The 20,062-nt window shown below is 44.9% G+C and overlaps 1 protein-coding gene across 1 annotated transcript in view; it reads left to right on the top strand.

The window, feature by feature from the left end:
• The window catches only part of abcg2a (ATP-binding cassette, sub-family G (WHITE), member 2a), a 51,228-nt gene that overhangs the window by 22,120 nt on the left and 9,046 nt on the right, over nt 1–20,062 (top strand). The window contains exons 4-10 of the mRNA XM_067994513.1: nt 4,413–4,527; nt 5,866–6,018; nt 9,117–9,274; nt 11,449–11,600; nt 12,833–12,937; nt 15,182–15,435; nt 19,733–19,815. Of these exons, the coding sequence (XP_067850614.1) occupies nt 4,413–4,527; nt 5,866–6,018; nt 9,117–9,274; nt 11,449–11,600; nt 12,833–12,937; nt 15,182–15,435; nt 19,733–19,815 (1,020 nt within the window). The remainder of the gene's footprint in view (nt 1–4,412; nt 4,528–5,865; nt 6,019–9,116; nt 9,275–11,448; nt 11,601–12,832; nt 12,938–15,181; nt 15,436–19,732; nt 19,816–20,062) is intronic.

Genomic DNA, 20,062 nt, shown 5'->3' with positions numbered 1-20,062 from the left:
AGTTCAGGAAACCGACCTGGGAGGCTGTAATTGATCTCATTGGAGGTGCACAAGCAGTATGAGGTACGGTAACAAATGGGGATTTAGGATGTATTTTAAGCATTGTCAAGTATAGAATGAAGGGTACCATACTTGGGTTATATGAGGCATGGATACATCCGCACTTGAAGTATTGTGTCCGGTAATGATCGCTGCACATGGCGAAGGATATCAAAGGATCTGGAGAAGATGCAGAGGAGGATGACTAAGATAAAACCCAACCGTGACACCCGAGAGATAGGGGTTTTTACTTTGGAGAAACGGGGACTTAGAGGGGACCTGAATGAGCTTTTGTACTGTTGAAGAAATTGGACTGTCCTGTTGAATAGGTTACTTTGAGATGAATAGGGATGGTAGAACTATGAGTCTCCTATTAGAATCATACAGCACAGAAGGAGGCCATTTGACCCATCGAACCTATGCCAGCTCTTTGAAAGAGCTATCCAATTAGTCCCACTCCCCCGCTCTTTCCCCATAGCCCTGCAATTTTTTCCTTTTGAAGTATATATCCAATTCCCTGCAAAACAGAAAACTAGAGACAGAGTCGGGTTAGGTACCAAGAAGTACTTATTTTTGCAGTCATAGCCCTCTGGGGTAAACTACCAACCACGTGGTGGGAATGGATTTACTGCACGCCTTTAAAAGGGAACTTGACAAGCTCCTGAGGGAAAAATGACATTTTCAGTTATAGAGAGTAAGTTTCGAATTAGCTGCGTTTATGAGTAATTATAAAAGACTCGCATTTATATAGTGCCTTTCACAACCTCAGGACTTCCCAATGCACTTTACAGCCAATTAAGCAGTTTTTGTAGTGTCGTCACTAGTAATGTAGGAAAAGCAGCAGCCAATTTGCGCACAGCATGATCCCACAAACAGCAATGTGATAATGACCAGATCATCGGTTTTAGTAATGTTGGTTTGAGAGACAAATATTTGCCCAGGACACCGGGGAGAACTCCCCTGCTCTTCTTCGGAATAGTGCCATGGGATCTTTTACGTCCACCTGACAGGGCAGACGGGGCTTCAGCTTAACATGTCATCTGAAAGACGGCACCTCTGACAGTGCGGCACTCCCTCATGGGGAGTGTCAGCCTGGATATTGTGTTCAACTCCCTGGAGTGGGATTTGAACCCACAACCCTCTGACATGAAGGCGAGATTGCTACTGAGCCAGGGCTCCCGCACTGTCCTGGAACTTACTTGAATGCCTTGGGGAGTCCGAGAATAGACTATGCGGTTAAAGGGTGTTGTACGTAGATGCACCATTGTCGTGTTGGGATAGTGTAACAATCTTTTCTCGCCCTTTTTGCTCGTGCGTATGATGCTAAGTCCAGTTGAGGAAATAAATTGAGCATTAAATTGAAGGTAAAGCAGACTAAAGTTAATTTACTACCTATACTTTCTCAAACGGTCATCCAATGGGATTGAATTGCCCAATAGCAGCCTTTGGTAAATTATTTAGGTGGCTGCTGCTTGGGTTCAGTAACTGGAATCACAATTTCAGTAATTAGCACAGATTTTAAAAAAAATACAACACATTTATTTTGGATAGGAAACCTGCCAGCTGAAGTTGAACGTAACCTGGCTCTGTGCGTTTGAGCTAACACCCGCACAAGGGTTTAGGAGCTCCATAGTTCCCAAGCTGAGCTTCCAACCCCATAATCAATCCATCATCACAAAGATTGCCTACTTCCATCTCTGCCCCTGCCTCAGCCCATCTGCTGCTGATACCCTCATCCATTGCCCTTGTCATCTCCAGAATTGACTATCCTAACGTTTGCAACCTTGGCGTCCTATTTGACCCTGAGATGAGCTTCCGACCACATATCTGCTCCATCACCAAGACCGCCTACTTCCACCTCCGTAACGTCGCCCGTCTCCACCTCTGCCTCAGCTCATCTGCTGCTCCGTGCCTTTGTTACCTCTCCATTTGATTCTTCCAATGCTTTCCTGGCCGGCCTCCTACCTTCCACCGTCCATAAACTTCAGCTCGTCCAAACCTCTGCTGCCCGTATCCTAACTCACACCAAGTCCCATTCGTCCACCCATCACTCCTCTGTGCTCGTTGGCCTAAATTGGCTCCCAGTCCGGGAATGTCTCGATTTTAAAATTCTCATCCTTGTTTTCAAATCTCCTCCATGGCCTCGCCCACCCCCTCCCTATCTTTGTAATCCCTGCAACCTTGTGAGATCTCTGCGCTCCTCCAAATCTTGCCTCTTAAGCATCCCCAATTTTAATCGCTCCACCATTGGCGGCCGTGCCTTCAGCTGCCTAGGCCCTAAGCTCTGGAATTCCCTCCCTAAATCTCTCCGCCTCTCTACCTCTCTTTCCTCCTTTAAGGTGTTCTTTAAAACCTACCTCTTTGACCAAGCTTTTGATCACCTGTCCTAATAACACCTTATGTGGAAATGTGTCAAATTTTGTTTGGAAATCGCTCCTGTGAAGCGCCTTGGGATGTTTTACTGTGTTAAAGGTGCTATATAAATGCAAGTTGTTGTTGTTGTTCTCTTGGCCGGCCTCCCGTATTTCCACACTCCATAAACTTCAGCTCATCCAAAACTCTGCTGCCCGTATCCTATAGTGCCTCAGTTTTACATCTCCTAACTCCACAGCCTCCTGTGGCTCAGTGGGTAGCGCACACTCTCCTCTTGAGTCAGAAGGTCATGGGTTCAAGTCCCACTCCAGAGACTTGAGCACATAATCCAGGCCGACAATCCCAGTGCATCACTGAGGGAGTGCTGCGCTATCGGAGGTGCCTTCTTTCGGATGCGACGTTAAACCGAAGCCCCACCTGTCCTCTTGGGTGGACGTAAAAGATCCCATGGCACTATTTGAAAAAGAGCAGGGGAATTTTCCCTGGTGTCCTGGCCAATATTTATCCCTCAATTTACATCACTAAAAACCAATTATCTCTATCACATGGCTGTTTGTGGGACCTTGCTGTGCGAAAACTGGCTGCCGTGTTTCCTACATTACAACAGTGACTACACTTCAAAAGTACTTCATTGGCTATAAAGCGCTTTGGGACGTCCTGAGGTTGTGAAAGGTGCTATAGAAATGCAAGTCTTTCTTTCTTTCCTTCCTTCCCTCCCTCCCTCATGCTGTAATTAACTCTACTTCTTTGATTCCCAAATTGCTATAAGTTTTGCTATTCAACTATCAATGATATAAAAGCGAACTACACTGTATAAAAATAACAACCGAATGTATGCGTTTAACAACATAAGAAATAGGAGCAGGAGTAGGCCATACGGCCCCTTGAGCCTGCTCCGCCATTCAATAAGATCATGGCCAATCTTCGACCTCAACTCCACTTTTCCTGCCCGATCCCCATATCCCTCGATTCCCTTAATGTCCAAATATCCATCAATCTCAGTCTTGAATATACTCAACAACTGAGCATCCACAGCCCTCTGGGGTAGAGAATTCCAAAGATTCACAACCCTCTGAGTGAAGAAATTTTTCCTCATCTCGGTCCTAAATGGCCGACCCCTTATCTTGAGACAATCGCCCCTAGTTCTAGACTCTCCAGCCAGGGGAAACAGCCTCTCAGCATCTACCCTGTCAAACCTTCTAAGAATTTTATACGTTTCAATGAGATCACCTCTCATTCTTCTAAACTCCAGAGAATATAGGCCCGTTCTACCAATCTCTCCTCATAGGACAACCCTCTCATCCCAGGAATCAATCTAGTGAACCTTTGTTGCACCGCCTCTAAGGCAAGTATATCCTTCCTTAGATAAGGAGATCAAAACTGTACACTGTATTCCAGGTGAGGTCTCATCAGAGCCCTGTTATAAATTGCAACAAGACCTCCTTACTCTTATTCTCCAACCCCCTTGCAAAAAAGGGCTAACATACCATTTGCCTTCCTAATTGCTTGCTGTACCTGCATGTTAACTTTCTGTGATTTCATGTACAAGGACAGCCAAATTCTTCTGAATTCCAACATTTCTTAGTCTCCCACCTTTTAAAAAATATTCTGCTTTTCTATTCTTCCTACCAAAGTGGATAATTTCACATTTCCCCACATTATACTCCATCTGCCACCTTCTCGCCCACTCACTTAACCTGTCTATATTCCTTTGCAGTCTCTTTGTGTCCTCCTCACAGCTTACTTTCCCCACCTAGCTTTGTATCCTCAGCAAATTTGGATACATTACACTCGGTCCCTTCGTCTAAGTCATAGATATAGTGCGTAAACAGCTGGGACTGAATTACTTTAGTCCAGTTATCCCCTGCCCTCTAACCCCTGCTTCACCTAAAGGTTACACTTGACCCTGATTCTCTGAATGCAACACCATGCGTGAGCGACTAACACCTTTACGGATTTATTTTTCAATTAAATAACAACTGCTGCGCATTGCTTCCTAGGTTGCTCGATATTTTGGCTGCCAGGAAAGATCCTTCTGGTTTGAAAGGAGAAGTGTTGATCGATGGTGCTCCACAGCCAGCTAACTTCAAGTGTATTTCTGGTTACGTCGTACAGGTGAGAATTCTTCATCGCTGCGCTTTCCGAAAAAAGGTGTTCAGGAGCACCAGCGCGATAGCCCCTGATTTTCCAAGGCTCCTCTCGTCCGCATACTGTCTTTTGCTTGTGGACGGGGCGGGGAGGGGTCTAAAAATCAGGCACCTGATCTTGAATGACTTACATCTCCATTTTGAACTCTGGATGCCCGTACGACGTGGTGGTGGGGGGGTCAGTGATGACCACGATTGGCCGCTCCAGCAACACTTTCCAAGGACTGAGTTATCCAACGAGAGAGAGATACCGTTTGCATCTGTTGAAGACTTTTGTGTTTCGTCTTCTCCAAGCTGGCTGGTTGTTTGGCATAACTTGTGAGCAGCTAAAGAGGTGCTTACCTTGCACAATAATGCATTGTCCATTACGTGGAATAACTCTCCCGTCATTATGTAACAAGGGGGCAGTTGTGTGTTGCGGCCTTAGCTCCGCTGGGTTTGGGAGTGGGAAAATTGGCCAGAATTTTCACTCCTGATTTGCTTTCCTGGAAATGTATATGGACTATGATGAGGACATGACCAGGATTGGTGTAAGGCCTTTCCCTCCTTATCACTAATCACTAATCATTTTATCCTGTAGGTTAAACAAGCAGCATCTTTAGAATTCCACATCTACTTCTTAAGGGGATTTAAGGAGTCACGGTAGAGGGGGATGTAGTGCTGTAATGTTCTGTCTTAGAGAGATGTATTTTAAAATACTTTGGTAAACACGAGCAAATCTCCCACAAAATTGCTTAATGGCTCAGTGGGTAGAACTCTTGCCTCTGAGTCAGAAGGTCGTGGGTTCATAGTCCCACTCCAGAGACTTGAGCACAAAATCTAAGCAGACACTTCCAGTGCAGTACTGAGGGAATGCTGCACTGCCGGAGGTGCCGTCTTTCGGATGAGACGTTAAACCGAGGCCCCGTCTGTCAAGTCAGGTGGACTATTTCGAAGACGGGCAGGGGAGTTCTCCCCGGTGTCCTGGGCCAATATTTATCCCTCAACCGACATCACTAAAAAACAGATTACCTGGTCGTTATCATCTTGCTGTGTGTAGATTGGCTGACACGTTCCCTACATTACAACAGTGACTACACTTCAAAAGTACTTCATTGGATGTAAAGCGCTTTGGGACATCCTGAGGTCATGACACAGCGCTATATGAATGAAAGTCTGTCTTTCTGCTTTCTATGATGTCTAATTGAAATTTCAGCTTCCCACACATTGCTTGAACATACGGCTCGATCTAATAATGAATTCTCGGCTGTGCTTGATCAGTGTACTGCCTGGTTTCTTAATCTTATCAACTCTTTTTGTTTTACAGGATGATGTAGTGATGGGCACGCTGACAGTGAGAGAGAATTTCCAGTTTTCGGCTGCTCTACGTTTACCAGGGAGTATTCGTGAAAGCGAAAAGAACAAAAGGATTGACCTGGTCATTAAAGAGCTTGGACTGACCAAAGTAGCAGACTCCAAGGTACAAGAGCATCCTTATCTTCTCGCGCCAAGTCCCGTTCACCCCATCACCCGCTGTGCTCGATGACCTGCATTGGCTCCCGGTCCAGCGACGCCTCGATTTAAAAATTCTCATCCTTGTTTGCAAATCCCTCCGTGGCCTCGCCCCCTCCCTATCTCTGTAAACTCCTCCAGCTCTGCAACCCTCCGAGATCTCTGCGCTCCTCCAGTTCTGGCCTCTTGCGCATCACCCGATTATCGTTGCTCCACCATTGGCAGCTGTGCTTTCAGCCGCCTAGGCCCTAAGCTCTCCCTAAACCCCTCCGCCTCTCTCCCTTTCTCTCCTCCTTTAAGTCGCTCCTTAAAACCTACCTCTTTGACCAACCTGTCCTAATATCTCCTTATGTGGCCTGGTGTCAAATTTTGGCTGACAATCACTCCTGTGAAGCACCTTGGGACATTTTACTATGGTAAAGGCGCTATATAAATGCAAATTGTTGTTGTTGTTGTATCCTGAAAGCTGAAACACGTTCTTTTGTCCTTGTTTCATGTGCAAGACTTAATGGCCCAGAAATTGCTGGAAAAATAACAGCGGGTATAATGGCACCCGCCATTATTAGTGCATTAAGAAAAGCCCAGCAATTTGTGGTGAGGAAGAGATACACCCTGCGAGTTCCAATTCGCCACAAAGTGCTGGACGATTTGGCCGTTAGTCTCGCAAAAAAAACAATGACCCTCCCCGTTGTGTGTCACAAAATTATTGGATTTGCGTTGTCCATGTGAATTAATATCGCCGCAGCCAATTAGGGCTGGTAATTCATGATGTAAGGCCCCTGTTAATGACGTGATTTATGGTCCTGACATGAAACCCAACCTTTTAAACCCAGAAAGGGAGCAATTGAAACTGTAAAGTCTCACTCCCACAGGTAGTAAATTGTTCCGAGAGCCTTTTCACATTTCAAATTTAAGACATTATTTTCCTTTCTGTCTCTTTCTTTCACTTTTCTCTCTCTATATCTAATTTGGCTCTGATCCACCCGATTTCCTTCTCTGTCGTTCCTCTGTTTCTTTTCTCTATCCTTTTTGTTTCATTGGTTAAGGAGATAGCCCATTGGACCCAACATTCACTAAGGTCCCACATGCCCCCCATTGCCCTCGCCGCCCCGTTATCAGTTCGCACTTCCAGAAATTTGCGGCACAAAATAGTAATACGATTCTGTGCTGTACCACACCATGATACTAATGACTTTTACTTCAATGCTGTGATTCAACAGTGCTGGTTTCCACAGTTATGGTTAATATCTGCCTCTGTAGTTATACACCTCGAGTAAGCATTAAGTGGACGGAAAACTGGGAGGGCTCCTTTAGGGGCGTGCTCCCCATCCTGTCTGATTTTCCTGTATTCAGTGTACCCTGGTGATCGGTAGGCCCAGGAGCAGCACCAGGAATATCTACACCCCCTACCCCACAGCTGCCATGTCCAAAAATTCATACACCATCATGGGGTTCACCCCATATCACAAATTGGTAGGAGACCTGGACCTTCAGTTTTTGACAGTAGAATGAGGCATTAGAGTACAAAAGCAAGGAAGTTATGTTAAATCTTTATAAAACACTGGTTAGGCGTCAGCTGGAGTATTGTGCTCAGTTCTGAGCACCGCACTTTAGGAAGGATGTCAAGGCCTTAGAGAGGGTGCAGAGGAGATTTACCAGAATGGTACCAGGGATGAGGGACTTCATTTATGTGGAGAAACTGGGGTGGTTCTCTTTTTAGAGCAGAGAAGGCTAAGAGGAGATTTGATAGAGGTGTTCAAAATCAGGAAGGGTTCTGATAGAGTAAATAAGGAGAAACCGTTTCCAGTGGCGGAAGGGTCGGTAACCAGAGGACGCAGATTTAAGCCGATCGGCAAAAGAGCCAGAGGCGACATGAGGAAACATTTTTTTTATGCAGCGAGTTATGGTGATCTGGAATGCACTGCCTGAAAGGGCGGTGGAAGCAGATTCAATAGTAACTTTCAAAAGGGAATTGGATAAATACTTGAAGGGGAAAAATTTGTGGGGCTGTGGGGAAAGGGCAGGGGGGGAGTGGAACTAATTGGATAGCTCTTTCAAAGCGCCAGCACAGGTACGATGGGCCGAATGGCCTCATTCTGTGCTGTACCACACCATGATACTAATGACTTTTACTTCAATGCTGTGATTCAACAGTGCTGGTTTCCACAGTTATGGTTAATATCTGCCTCTGTAGTTATACACCTCGAGTAAGCATTAAGTGGACAGAAAACTGGGAGGGCTCCTTTAGGGGCGTGCTCCCCATCCTGTCTGATTTTCCTGTATTCAGTGTACCCTGGTGATCGGTAGGCCCAGGAGCAGCACCAGGAATATCTACACCCCCTACCCCACAGCTGCCATGTCCAAAAATTCATACACCATCATGGGGTTCACCCCATATCACAAATTGGTAGGAGACCTGGACCCCTCCCCAAGTACATTTGAAGTGTGGTCACCGTTGCAGTGTAGGAAACGCAGCAGCCAATTTATGCACAGCAAGATCCCACAAATAGCAATGTGATAATGACCAGAGCCTCTTTTTTTTTTTCAGTGGTGTTGGTTGAGGGATAAATATTGTTCAGGAACACTGGGGAGAACTCACCTGCTGTTCTTCTTCGAAATAGTGGCCGTGGGATTTTTTAAAAAGTCTACCTGAGAGGGCAGGCGTGGGCCTCGGTTTAACGTCTCATCCGAAAGACGGCACCTCCGACAGTGCAGCACTCCCTCGGTACTGCACTGGGAGCATCAGCCTGGATTATGTGCTCAAGTCTCTGGAGTGGGGACTTGAACCCACGACCTTCGTGACTCTGAGGCGCGAGTGCTGCCCCACTGAGCCAAGTCTCTCAAGTGCTATGGTGCCTCAGCCCCAAGTGCAGAAGAGGGCCCACTACTGGATTGGTCTGACACTTTTCACACTATTTGTCCCATGACCTCTTTGAGTTGAGATTTCCCAATTAATGTCAAGTGTTTCTTTTTAAATTCATTCTTTTTTTGGCATGGATGCACTCATTGTGGAAGGAGACAACCCTCTCTCTCTCTGTAATTGTTTCCTTTTAATGTTTAAAACAGGTTGGAACTCCATTTATTCGAGGAGTGTCTGGTGGAGAAAGAAAGAGGACCAATATTGGGATGGAGTTGATCACTGACCCACCTGTCTTGTTCTTGGATGAACCTACCACTGGTCTGGACGCTAGCACAGCAGTAGCTGTCCTGATGTTGCTACAAAGGTGTCTTAAAATTACTGAATGAGAATCCTAGCTTTTTTTCCTTCTTAGCCTAGAGACACTGAAACCAGCTGTAGTGATGTAATTGTCCCTGCTTAGGCCTCATTTTTGGCTTATTACTGCAATATGTTGTGTCCTAAGCTCTGGAATTCCTTCCCTAAACCTCACCGCCCCTCTCTCCTCCTTTTAAGACGCTCCTTAAAACCCACCTCTTTAACCAAGCTTTCGGTCACCTGTCCTAACATCTCCTTATGTGGCTCGGTCTCAAATTTTGTTTGATAATCGCTCCTGTGAAGCGCCTTGGGACGTTTTACAACGTTAAAGGTGCTATATAAATGCAAGTTGTTGTTAACCAGATAAATTTTAACATCTTTCTCCACAATTCCATTGTTTCCCTAATGTGGGGGTGGTGGTGGGAGGTGCTGTATAGGAGTTCTGGGGTAGGAAGCTTCATAGAATTTCTGGGGAGCTTTAGAGTTCTGTATGGAATTTCACTTTGAGGTGCATTGTAGGTTCTGTATGGGAGGATTTTTAAGGACTATGATAGGGAGCTTATAGGATCTCTGGGAATTATGCTTGGGGATTTAGAAGCATAGGAACAGGAGGAGGCCGTTCAGCCCCTCGAGCCTGTTCCGCCATTCAGTTAGACCATGGCTGATCTGTACCTCAACTCCATTTACCCGCCTTTGCTCCTTATCCCTCAATAGCCTTTACCTGCTGTACGTTCTTTAAATGGGGAGTTTTATAACCTTTTTTGTATGAGTAACGTTATGTAGGGTCATCGTGAAGCTCTTTATATAGGCTACCCACGGCAGCTTTAAAATCTGAGGTTATTTGTTAGAGGGTGAGTTTCATTCTCTACTCTTAACAGGAGTCTGATGAGATGACAGCCTGTTTAATGGCACCCCCTGAACCCCTTTTCATTGCCAAGTTTGAGGAGAGTGCTGCACACAATTAAGCGAAGTATTCAACTCCTGGTAATTATCACCCCTATTAGTAATTCAGACCATGGGGGAAATTTTCCAAATCCACACCAGAGGTCTCAACAACTAATGTTCAAGCCAATGACACACGTCTAACTTTTTGGAGCAGCAAGTCCTGTTTGCCCATCACCGACTGTGCTCACTGACGTACATCGGCTCCCGGTCCAGCAATGCCACCAATTTAAAATCCTTATCCTCGTGTCCAAGTCCCCTCCATGGCCTCGCCCCTCCATACCTCTGTGACCTCCTCCAGCTCCTCTAATTCTGGCCTCTTGCACATCCCCGATTTTCATCGCTCCCACCATTGGCGGCCGTGCCTTCAGCTGCCTGGGCCCTAAGCTCTGGAATTCTTTCCCTGAACCCCTCCGCCTCTCTACCTCCCTCTCCTCCTTTCGGAGGCTCCTTAAAACCTCCCTTTTTGACCAAGCTTTTGGTCACCTGTCCTAATAGCTCCTTATGCAGCTCAGTGTCAAATTTTGTTTGATAATCGCTCCTGTGAAGCTCCTTGGGATGTTTTACTACGTCAAAGGCGCTATATAAATGCAAATTGTTGTTGTATATTCAAAAGTGAACAAGTCAATATCTGGGATAGTTAAGGCACCTTAAATTAGTTTAGCATTTCTCACATAGCAAATATTTGCCCAATAAAAGAAAGAACTTGCATTTATATAGCGCCTTCATGACCTCAGGACATCCCAAAGAACTTTACAGCCAATGAAGTACTTTTGAAGTGTAGTCACTGTTGTAAAGTAGGAAACGCAGCAACCAATCTGCGCACAGCAAGATCCCACAAGTGGCAATGTGATAATGACCAGATAACCTGTTTTTAGTGATCTTAGTTGAGCGATTAAATATTGGCCTTGGACACCGGGGAGAGCTCACCCTGCTCTTCTTCGAAATAGTGCCGTGGGATCGTTTACCTCCACCCGAGAGTGTAGACGGGGCCTCGGTTTAACGTCTCATCCAAAAGACGGCACCTCCGACAGTTGCAGCGCTCCCTCAGTACTGCATTGGGGAGTGTTAGCCTGGATTTTGTACTCTAGTCTCTGGAGTGGGACTTGAACCCACAGTCTGCTGACTCGAGGCAAGAGTGCTGCCCACTGAGCCACAGCTGACTTGAGCTTAAGACTCTTGTTGTAGACAACTCGAATGAAAATTTGTTATGATGTTTACTTTTGATAATTTTCTTCTTAGGATGTCAAGAAAGGGTAAAACAATTATCTTCTCAATCCACCAGCCCAGGTTCTCTATCTTTAAGCTGTTCGACAGCTTGACGCTTCTGGCCAATGGCAGAATGGTTTTCCATGGCCCAGCCATGAAGGCACTCGATCATTTCGCCGCAATTGGTGAGTGCTTGCGAATGAGCCAATGGCTTATTGCTGAGATTTCCAGTTTTGAAAGGGCAGAAGCTCTTGATGTAAAATACTAGGAAAATCTGTTTGTCAAAGAGTACCATGTATAGTTTTGGTCTCCTTACCTAAGGAAGGATATATTGCCTTAGAGGCGGTGCAACAAACGTTCACTAGATTGATTCCTGAGATGAGAGGGTTGTCCTATGAGGAGAGATTGAGTAGAAAGGGTCTACACTCTCTGGAGTTTAGAAGAATGAGAGGGGATCTCATTGAAACGTTAAAAAATTCTTAGAAGGCTTGACAGGTTAGATGCTGAGAGGCTGTTTCCCCTGGCTGGAGAGTCTAGAACTAGGGGTCATAGACTCAAGATAAGGGGTCAGCCATTTAGGACTGAGAAGAGAAGGAATTTCTTCACTGAGGGTTGTGATTCTTTGGCATTCTCTACCCCAGAGGGCTGTGGATGCTCAGTTGTTGAGGATATTCAAATGTAAGGAATCTTACAACACCAGGTTATAGTCCAACAGTTTTATTTGAAAATCACAAGCTTTCGGAGGCTGCCTCCTTTCACCTGACGAAGGAGGAAGCCTCCGAAAGCTTGTGATTTTCAAATAAAACTGTTGGACTATAACCTGGTGTTGTAAGATTCCTTACATTTGTCCACCCCAGTCCATCACCGGCATCTCCACATCACGAGTATATTCAAGACTGAGAACGATAGATTTTTGGATACTAAGGGAATCAAGGGATATGGGGATCGGGCAGGAAAGTGGAGTTGAGGTCGAAGATCAGCCATGATCTTATTGAACGGTGGAGTAGGCTCGAGGGGCTGCATGGCCTACTCCTGCTCCTATTTCTTATGTTCTAAAGCTATGACATCTCACTCCAGTTCAGTCTTGTTGTAAAGTTCAGTTTTATCCTGCAGATCATTATTTGCACAAATAATAGTGGCCCAGAGTTTGCTGGGAAAATAACGGCAAGTTTAATGAGGCTCGTCGCTCTTAATGTGTAAATAACCCAGCAATTTGTGGCGAGGAAGAGAATACCCGCAATGGGATGCAAATTGCCACAAATTGCTGGACGATTTGACAGTCCCTGGCATTGGAACTGGATTGAGACGACCCAAACCGCCAATAATGTAACAGCCAGATTAAACAAATGTTTTTTTTTCAATTTTAGGGTTAGTGTTTGCCCTTGTTTTTGACTCTTCCTTTTGAAACATTAAACAGGATACAGTTGCGAGCCATTTAACAACCCTGCTGATTTTTTTCTTGACATCATCAATGGGGACGCGACTGCAATGAAATCAAATGAAGCTGAAGGCCATGATATAGGTACAGTACATACGACGGGGCTTAACAAAACAATACTGTTCATGATAATCCTTTGTAGTTCCCCCCCCCCCCCCCCCCCCAATGCCCCTCCATCTGATTAACCCTTGAATGTGGCCTTTCGGGTGTGCAGCTTTTTCCTTTTTGAAGACTTTCCAAGATTTACCCTAGAATATGTCTTGCCCCCACCCTCGGAAAACTCCCTACTGCAGCAGTATGAACAGCTCACACTCACTTTACACAGGACTCTTGCAGCTGGCAAAGAGAGGAAACAGTCGCCCCATCAGAAAATGTATAAATTGTGCATTGCCCGGCATCGATTTGAGATTAATTATTTTTAAAATTAATTCTCGTGATGTTGGCGTCACTGGCAAGGCTGGCATTTAATGCCGATCCTTAGAAGGTGGTGGTGGGCCTCCTTCTTGAACTGCTGCACTAGCGGTTTGATACAACTGAGTGGCTCGCTGGGCCACTTCAGAGGGCAGTTAAGAGTCCACCACATTGGCTGGTATCAACTGCACTGCCCAGAGACCTCCTACAATAAGCTTCAAACACCCAGAATGGTGAGCCACTCAAGTTTCAAATATGCACACGGACTGGAAACCTCTCATCATCAGGTAGCTTTAATGTGGTGCCCACATTTTAGGAGCTACGTTGGTCGTACCTCCTCGTGTTTCAACCGGATTCAAACATTAAACCCCCAGGTGCTTGATTTGTTCAATGAAGATTAAGCCTGTTGGGCCCCATATTGAACGCGTTGTGTTCAACTGCCCTGTCAGTCAAAAGTTCCCTCGTTCCTTTTTGACTTGAAAGTCTTGCTTGATTTCAGAGAGTTAAGATGGGCCTTTTTGTGGTCCTCCCTTTCATGTCCATGAATAATAGCCCAAGCTTCTGCATTCAGAAGATTCCAGACGGCCAGTGGTTTAGCCATTTCTCATTATGGTGAACCAATCAGCCAAAGTGCACTGAAGGAGTCTACCCTCTAAGCTTTCAGTCCCTCACTCAATACTTCTCTGAATAGTTGGGGGCCAAATAGCTCAACTCTTTGTTGGATCAGGACATGAAGTATCCTATCCGTCCGTAGTCCGGAAATCAGCATTAATATTTGATATGTTATCTGCGAAAGTTGATCTCCTCTAAATGGCTAGTGTTAAAATCCTATTCTGCATGCAGGAGGCATGATTTGTAATTTCTGTATCATCTAACCATGGAGATTCCCATTTGGTGCTTTCATAACAGATTAACTCTGATAGCTATTTACCTGAGAGGAAAACAAAACACTTTTTTAAAAAGTCACCACAAAAGTTTTAAATTGATAAATTGCCCCCTTAACAGAACGTTCCCATTTGAGATTTTCCAAAGACTTGGTTGCCCATCAACTGATCTGTTTGCTTTGGTTGGACGTTCCCATCTACTTTTAATTCTGCTCCATCCAACTTATTGTCCTATTTATTACTGTATAAATTCAGCCCGCTATATTTGTTTATCCACACTCCCTCTGACTCCTCTTCTGCTGAAAGTGAAGACAGACCGGAAAAAGCAATTCTGATATCATCTCATTCGCTGGTTTGTGCCATTGACGTCTTAAACAAAGTGTGAGCTCCCCAACCTGAGTCATCCAGGTCCAGTTTTACAGATTTTAGGAATGCCCTTTAAGGCTTTCTGCTGTCACTTTGTGTCTCGTTCTCTGAACGGCTTTTATTAATCAGACTAAACCCCATTATTCAACTATAATCGCTCTCGAAGAGGAGCGTAGACTACCTCTAAACAGTGGCTTTCATTAATGTTGCATAGCCATAGGCCCTGTCCTTTTTTAGTCCAGGATTGCATTCCTATGGGGGCAGGGAGAGAAGCATCCTTTGTAGAAGCTACTTTTTTGGGGTTCCCTGATGTCATCCTTACAATCTTCTCATCACCATGGTCTAAATTTAGTAGGGCCAATTCCTCTTGGATGGAACAGCATTTATATTACGTAGGTGCATTTTCGTGGTTTTATGGTTTAATTTGCCCGAGAACCCATGAAAACTGATCGGCTTACCATATTCCCCAAATATCCTAATGCAGAAAAATGAAACACACCCTTAACTCATTCACTAGATGCTGGCCTTTTAAACAAAGAAACTGCCAATGATTACTAACCTTCTTCGGACTTCTGTTTACGAGAGGTAGGTGAACAAAAGACCAGGTTTTAAAAGATGTCGCATGAGCGCGGTTTGATTAAGCGTTTATTTTTTCCTCCCATCAAAGAAATGGCCCTCGATGAATCGGATTCAAGAAAGGAAACCACCATAGCAGGGAAGCTAGTAGATGAATATTCCAGATCCACCTACTGCAGTGAAATGATCTCCGAATTAAACAAGCTGTCTCAGGGACAAAATGGAGATTCTGCATCAGTTCCTAGAAGGATCACGTATGCAACATCATTCTGTCACCAACTAAAGTGGGTGACTAAACGATCGTTCAAAAACCTCATTAGGAATCCTCAGGCCTCTGTTGCTCAGGTAGGACTAAATCTCTCCGCTGCGAATTGGTTCGTGATGACGGAATTCATCGCTTTCATTCAATTCCTGTTTTTCTGACTTCAACCACTTTACTTTCAGTAGTGCTAGAATCATAGACTGATACAGTACAGAAGGAGGCCATTCGAGCCATCGTGCCTGTGCCGGCTCTTTGGAAGAGCTGTCCGATTAGTCCCGCTCCTCTGCTCTTTCCCCATAGCCCTGCAAATTTTTCCCTTTTCAAGTACTTATCGAATTCCCTTTTGAAAGTTACTGTTGAATCTGCTTCTACCGCCCTTTCAGGCAGTGCATTCCAGATCGTCATAACTCGCTGCATTAAAAAAAAACATTCTCCTCATCTCCCCATGGGCTCTTTTGCCGATTACCTTAAATCTGTGTCCTCTGGTTACCGACCCTCCTGCCACTGGAAACAGTTTCTCTTTATTTACTCTATCAAAACCCATCATGATTTTGAACACCTCGATTAAATCTCCCCTCAACCTTCTCTGCTCGAAGGAGACCAACCCCAGCTTCTCTAATCGAGAACAGGGTCTCTGAGTATTTTACAAAAAATAAAGAAGGAAAGACTTGCATTTGCAAGATCTGTCGGAAACATCCTAAAGCACTATATGTGAATTACTTTGAAGCCACAGTCACTGTTCTTATGTAGGCCAACGCGGTAAAGCTAGGTCGTACAAACAATCAAATGAATGACTTAATTTTTTTTTTGCTGTTTGCGGTCGAGGGAGAAATATTGGCCGGGACAATGGGAGAGCTCCTTCTGTGAATAGTGCCTTGGGATTTATTAGCTTCCACTTGAAGAGGCAGATGATTCCTCACATTAAAGATCTTGTCCAAAGCACAACGCCTCTGACAGTGCAGCACTCCCTCGGTACTGCACTGAAGTGTCAGCCTAGATTATATGCCCAAGTCTCTGGAGTGGGGCTTGACCTGTGCTACCCACTGAGCCAAGGCGGTCACTGAACAGAAGGGAAAACGGGAAGGGGCACAAGCACAGGATTGGAAGGAGACCATCAGAATTTGAGAGGAGGTAGTAACAGTGGTGGAGTTGATGGTGGGGGTGAAAAGGTAAAGCTCAGTGTTAATTGATGTACATGTGGAAAAGGACTCATGCTTATGGACGCTGCTGCTAAGTGACAATGTGTAAGTAATGAAGAGGAAGAACATAGGAAAGAGGAGCAGGAGTAGGCCATTCGGCCGCTCGAGCCTGCTCCGCCGTTCAATAAGATCATGGCTGATCTTCAACCTCAACTCCACTTTCCCACCCGATCCCCATATCCCTTAATTCCCCTAGAGTCCAAAAGTCTATCTGTCTCAGCCTCGAATGTACTCAGCGACTCAGCATCCACAGCCCTCTGGGATAGAGAATTCCAAAGATTCACAATCCTCTGAGAGTGAAGAAATTTTTTCTCATCTCAGTTCTAAATGGCCGACCCCTAATCCGGAGACTACGCCCCCTAGTTCTAGACTCTCCAGCCTGGCGAAACAACCTCTCAGCATCCACCCTGTCAAGCCCTCTCAGAGTCTTATATGTTTCAATGAGATCACCTCTCATTCTTCTAAACTCCAGAGAGTACAGGCCCATTCTACTCGAGAGCGAAGGGATAGAGCTCTGGAGTATGGTGAAGGTGACCGTAGGGGAACGGAAGGAGCCTTCATTGCAACAGGTAGAATCGGAACCCGGAAAGAGCAGTGCTACAAAGGTGGAGGAGAGCCATTGAGAAGGGTGAAGTGTTCAGTGGTGTTGAAAGCAGCAGAAAGGCTGAGGAGAGACGCTGAGCTACAGTCAAAGTTGCACAGTAGGGTGCCTGATGTGTTGGAGTACTGGAGGTTAAGTTCTGGTAGGGTCGAGGGTATGGAATTGCCCGAGCTTGGGGTGCTGTTCATTGGATCTTTTTCCAGAAAGCATTACCAGCCTGGTTTTGACTTGATTTCCAGCAAGTGGGATCAACGCCCCAAGAGGCATGGAGGTCCGTAGGGTGAGTTAAGCTTTAGAGTGCCGAGTCGGCACTGAGCAATGAGCAGCAGCACACAGCAAGTAACGGAGGTGTGAGAGTTTTTGGAGGGCAGGATGGGGAGTGCATTTGACTTGCTGAGTAGCTCGTCAGCAGGAAGAGACCTGGACTGTTCAACCCAGTAGGTCATTCAGTGTCTTAGAAAAATGGCTGCATACAGTGACACCACTATTCCCGGCCAGAATGGAGATGATTGGGTAATCCCCCCGTCAATCACGCCTGGAAACTGCATCGCTCCAAGTGACTGGGATTAATTTTACGCACATAATCCGCGCATATCCTCAACTCACTGCATTTTGCTGGTGAAATCTCCTTGCTTTTATCGGGAGACGTTGCTGTAGTTTTGGTCATGAGTTCTGTTTGTAGAGACTCTTTTTAAATAGGCTGTGTTTGCTGAGTAGATAGACTGTTTATTTGCTGTCAATCCTGCCCTGCCTCCAACTCACTGGCTGACAGTGTAGGAAAATGGCAGTTAAGGGCAGTGGAGCAGTAACTTTAAATCAGTAAGTTGGGGAGAGAGAAGGAACAGGCCATAAACTGGACTCTGAGGTCGACAGACCTTTTGGCACAATGGGACAAGGAAATGCTGGCAGGGTTTAGCCTCATGTATTTATTTATTTATTTTTATATTTGTTTATTTCTTATATTAATTTTTGTGTTTTTATATATTTATTTTTATATATATTTATTTATATTATATATATATATATTTATATCGCACTAAAATGTTTTTCAATGACTTTTATATCCCAGTAAGCAACCATATTAGCATTTTTCTGCTCATTTCATAATCTGACCTCATAACTCTTTCAGGAATGTGCTAAATTGAAAATTGGTAAAAAATTAATATTTTAATTGCGTTTTATAAAATGTGGTTAGTCTTTTGTGCTCATTATGATGATACTTGCCAGCGTTGCAGAAAGGAACTCTTTCCTACCATTTGCTCTTTTCAGCATCTGGTCAAGTGTGGCAGGAGCATTTTCTCCAACTTGACCCAAAAATGTTCCTTTTAAATTGTTTAATAAACCTCCCTTTAGTGTCTGGCTGTTTCGGATATCAATAATTAAATTGAAAGTTATTTTTCTTCGATAATCCATTGGCCACCTCGCACATCTGGAAGATCAGAACTATCTCCTTGTTTGGCAGCGCGACAGGACTCTGAGGTGACAGGCCTTGCGTGTCCTGGGCCAATATTTATCCCTCCACCAACATCACTAAAAACAGATTATCTGGTCATTTATCACATTGCTGTTTGTGGGATCTTGCTGTGCATAAATTGGCTCCTGCGTTTCCTACATTACAACAGTGACTACACTTCAAAAGTACTTCATTGGCTGTAAAGTGCTTTGGGACGTCCTGAGGTCATGAAAGGCGCTATATAAATGCAAGTCTTTCTTTCTTTGCATTTAGCGCTCCCCTCGCATCAGCACTGAACTGAGCGCTGACTTTTGTTTTAGCGGTGAACTGTCTTTATTTGACTTTTCATTTCAGTATTTAAAGCTCCCATGCCGTCGTGTGATACTGTGAAGCACCCTGGTACTGAATAAAATAAGACGGTGTCTTGGTTGCTGGAGAGTTACAATAGCTACACATCGCTTTCATTGCAATGAATCCATGCAGCAACACTGTGATTTTCCTGCAGTGCAGCAGTGCATTACAGAGTTTGGCAAGTACAGACAAAAGGTGTAATGGATGCTTTTTCAGAAAGAGTTTTTACAATGGTGGGACCTAAAGTCTTGCACATTGTTGACCAATGTTCCTGCCGTTTTCCTGCCTAATAAACGCTCTCTGACGGTTCAGCTGGTTCAAGTATTGGTAGCCGAGCCACAGAGCCCAGGAAGGTTCCAGATTCAATTCCCAGTTTGTGCTCAGTTGGCTCGATGGTGGGGGTGGCTACAGTTGGCCTAAGCCCCCTTTAAGTTTAGAGGAGGGAAAAATCTGCCAGGGTCCTTGCTCCTGATGGACCATCCATTGGTAACTGTTGGAAGTGCCCGGCAGCATGGACGGCAGGCAAAGGTGGGATCAGGATCAGCTGAGATGCTCCCAAAGCTCTCTGCCTGGGCTTCGGCATGGAGAATGGTCACTTGTGTGAAGGTACCAGAGGGCAACCCACTGCCGATGGCACTGTACCCCAGCAAGGTCTCCAGGCTCTTCAGGAGGAGAGAAAATGGATGGAAAAATAAGAAATGGGGAGGGAGGGGGGGGGGAAAAGATACCATCTGTAAACATTTTATTGTTCTAACCTATTTTGCTCACTTCATTAGGTGATGGTTTCAGTTTTACTGGGTCTGATTATGGGAGCCATATTTTTTGGTGTGAAAAATGATATGATTGGAATTCAGAACAGGTTAGTATAGTTTCACAGATTTCATTACTTAATTGAAAAATCTAAAGCTCTAAGAACGGCATGAATGCAGATAGATGACTATCTAGTACAACAACTTGCATTTATATAGCACCTTTAATGTAGTAAAACGTCCCAAGGCGCTTCACAGGAGTGATTATCAAACAAAATTTGACACCGAGCCACATAAGGAGATATTAGGACAGGTGATCAAAAGCTTGGTCAAAGAGGTAGGTTTTAAGGAACCTCT

This window comes from Heptranchias perlo, chromosome 1 (genome assembly GCF_035084215.1).
Source record: "Heptranchias perlo isolate sHepPer1 chromosome 1, sHepPer1.hap1, whole genome shotgun sequence".
Lineage (NCBI taxonomy): Eukaryota > Metazoa > Chordata > Chondrichthyes > Hexanchiformes > Hexanchidae > Heptranchias > Heptranchias perlo.
This window is presented reverse-complemented; position numbering and strand designations above follow the sequence as displayed.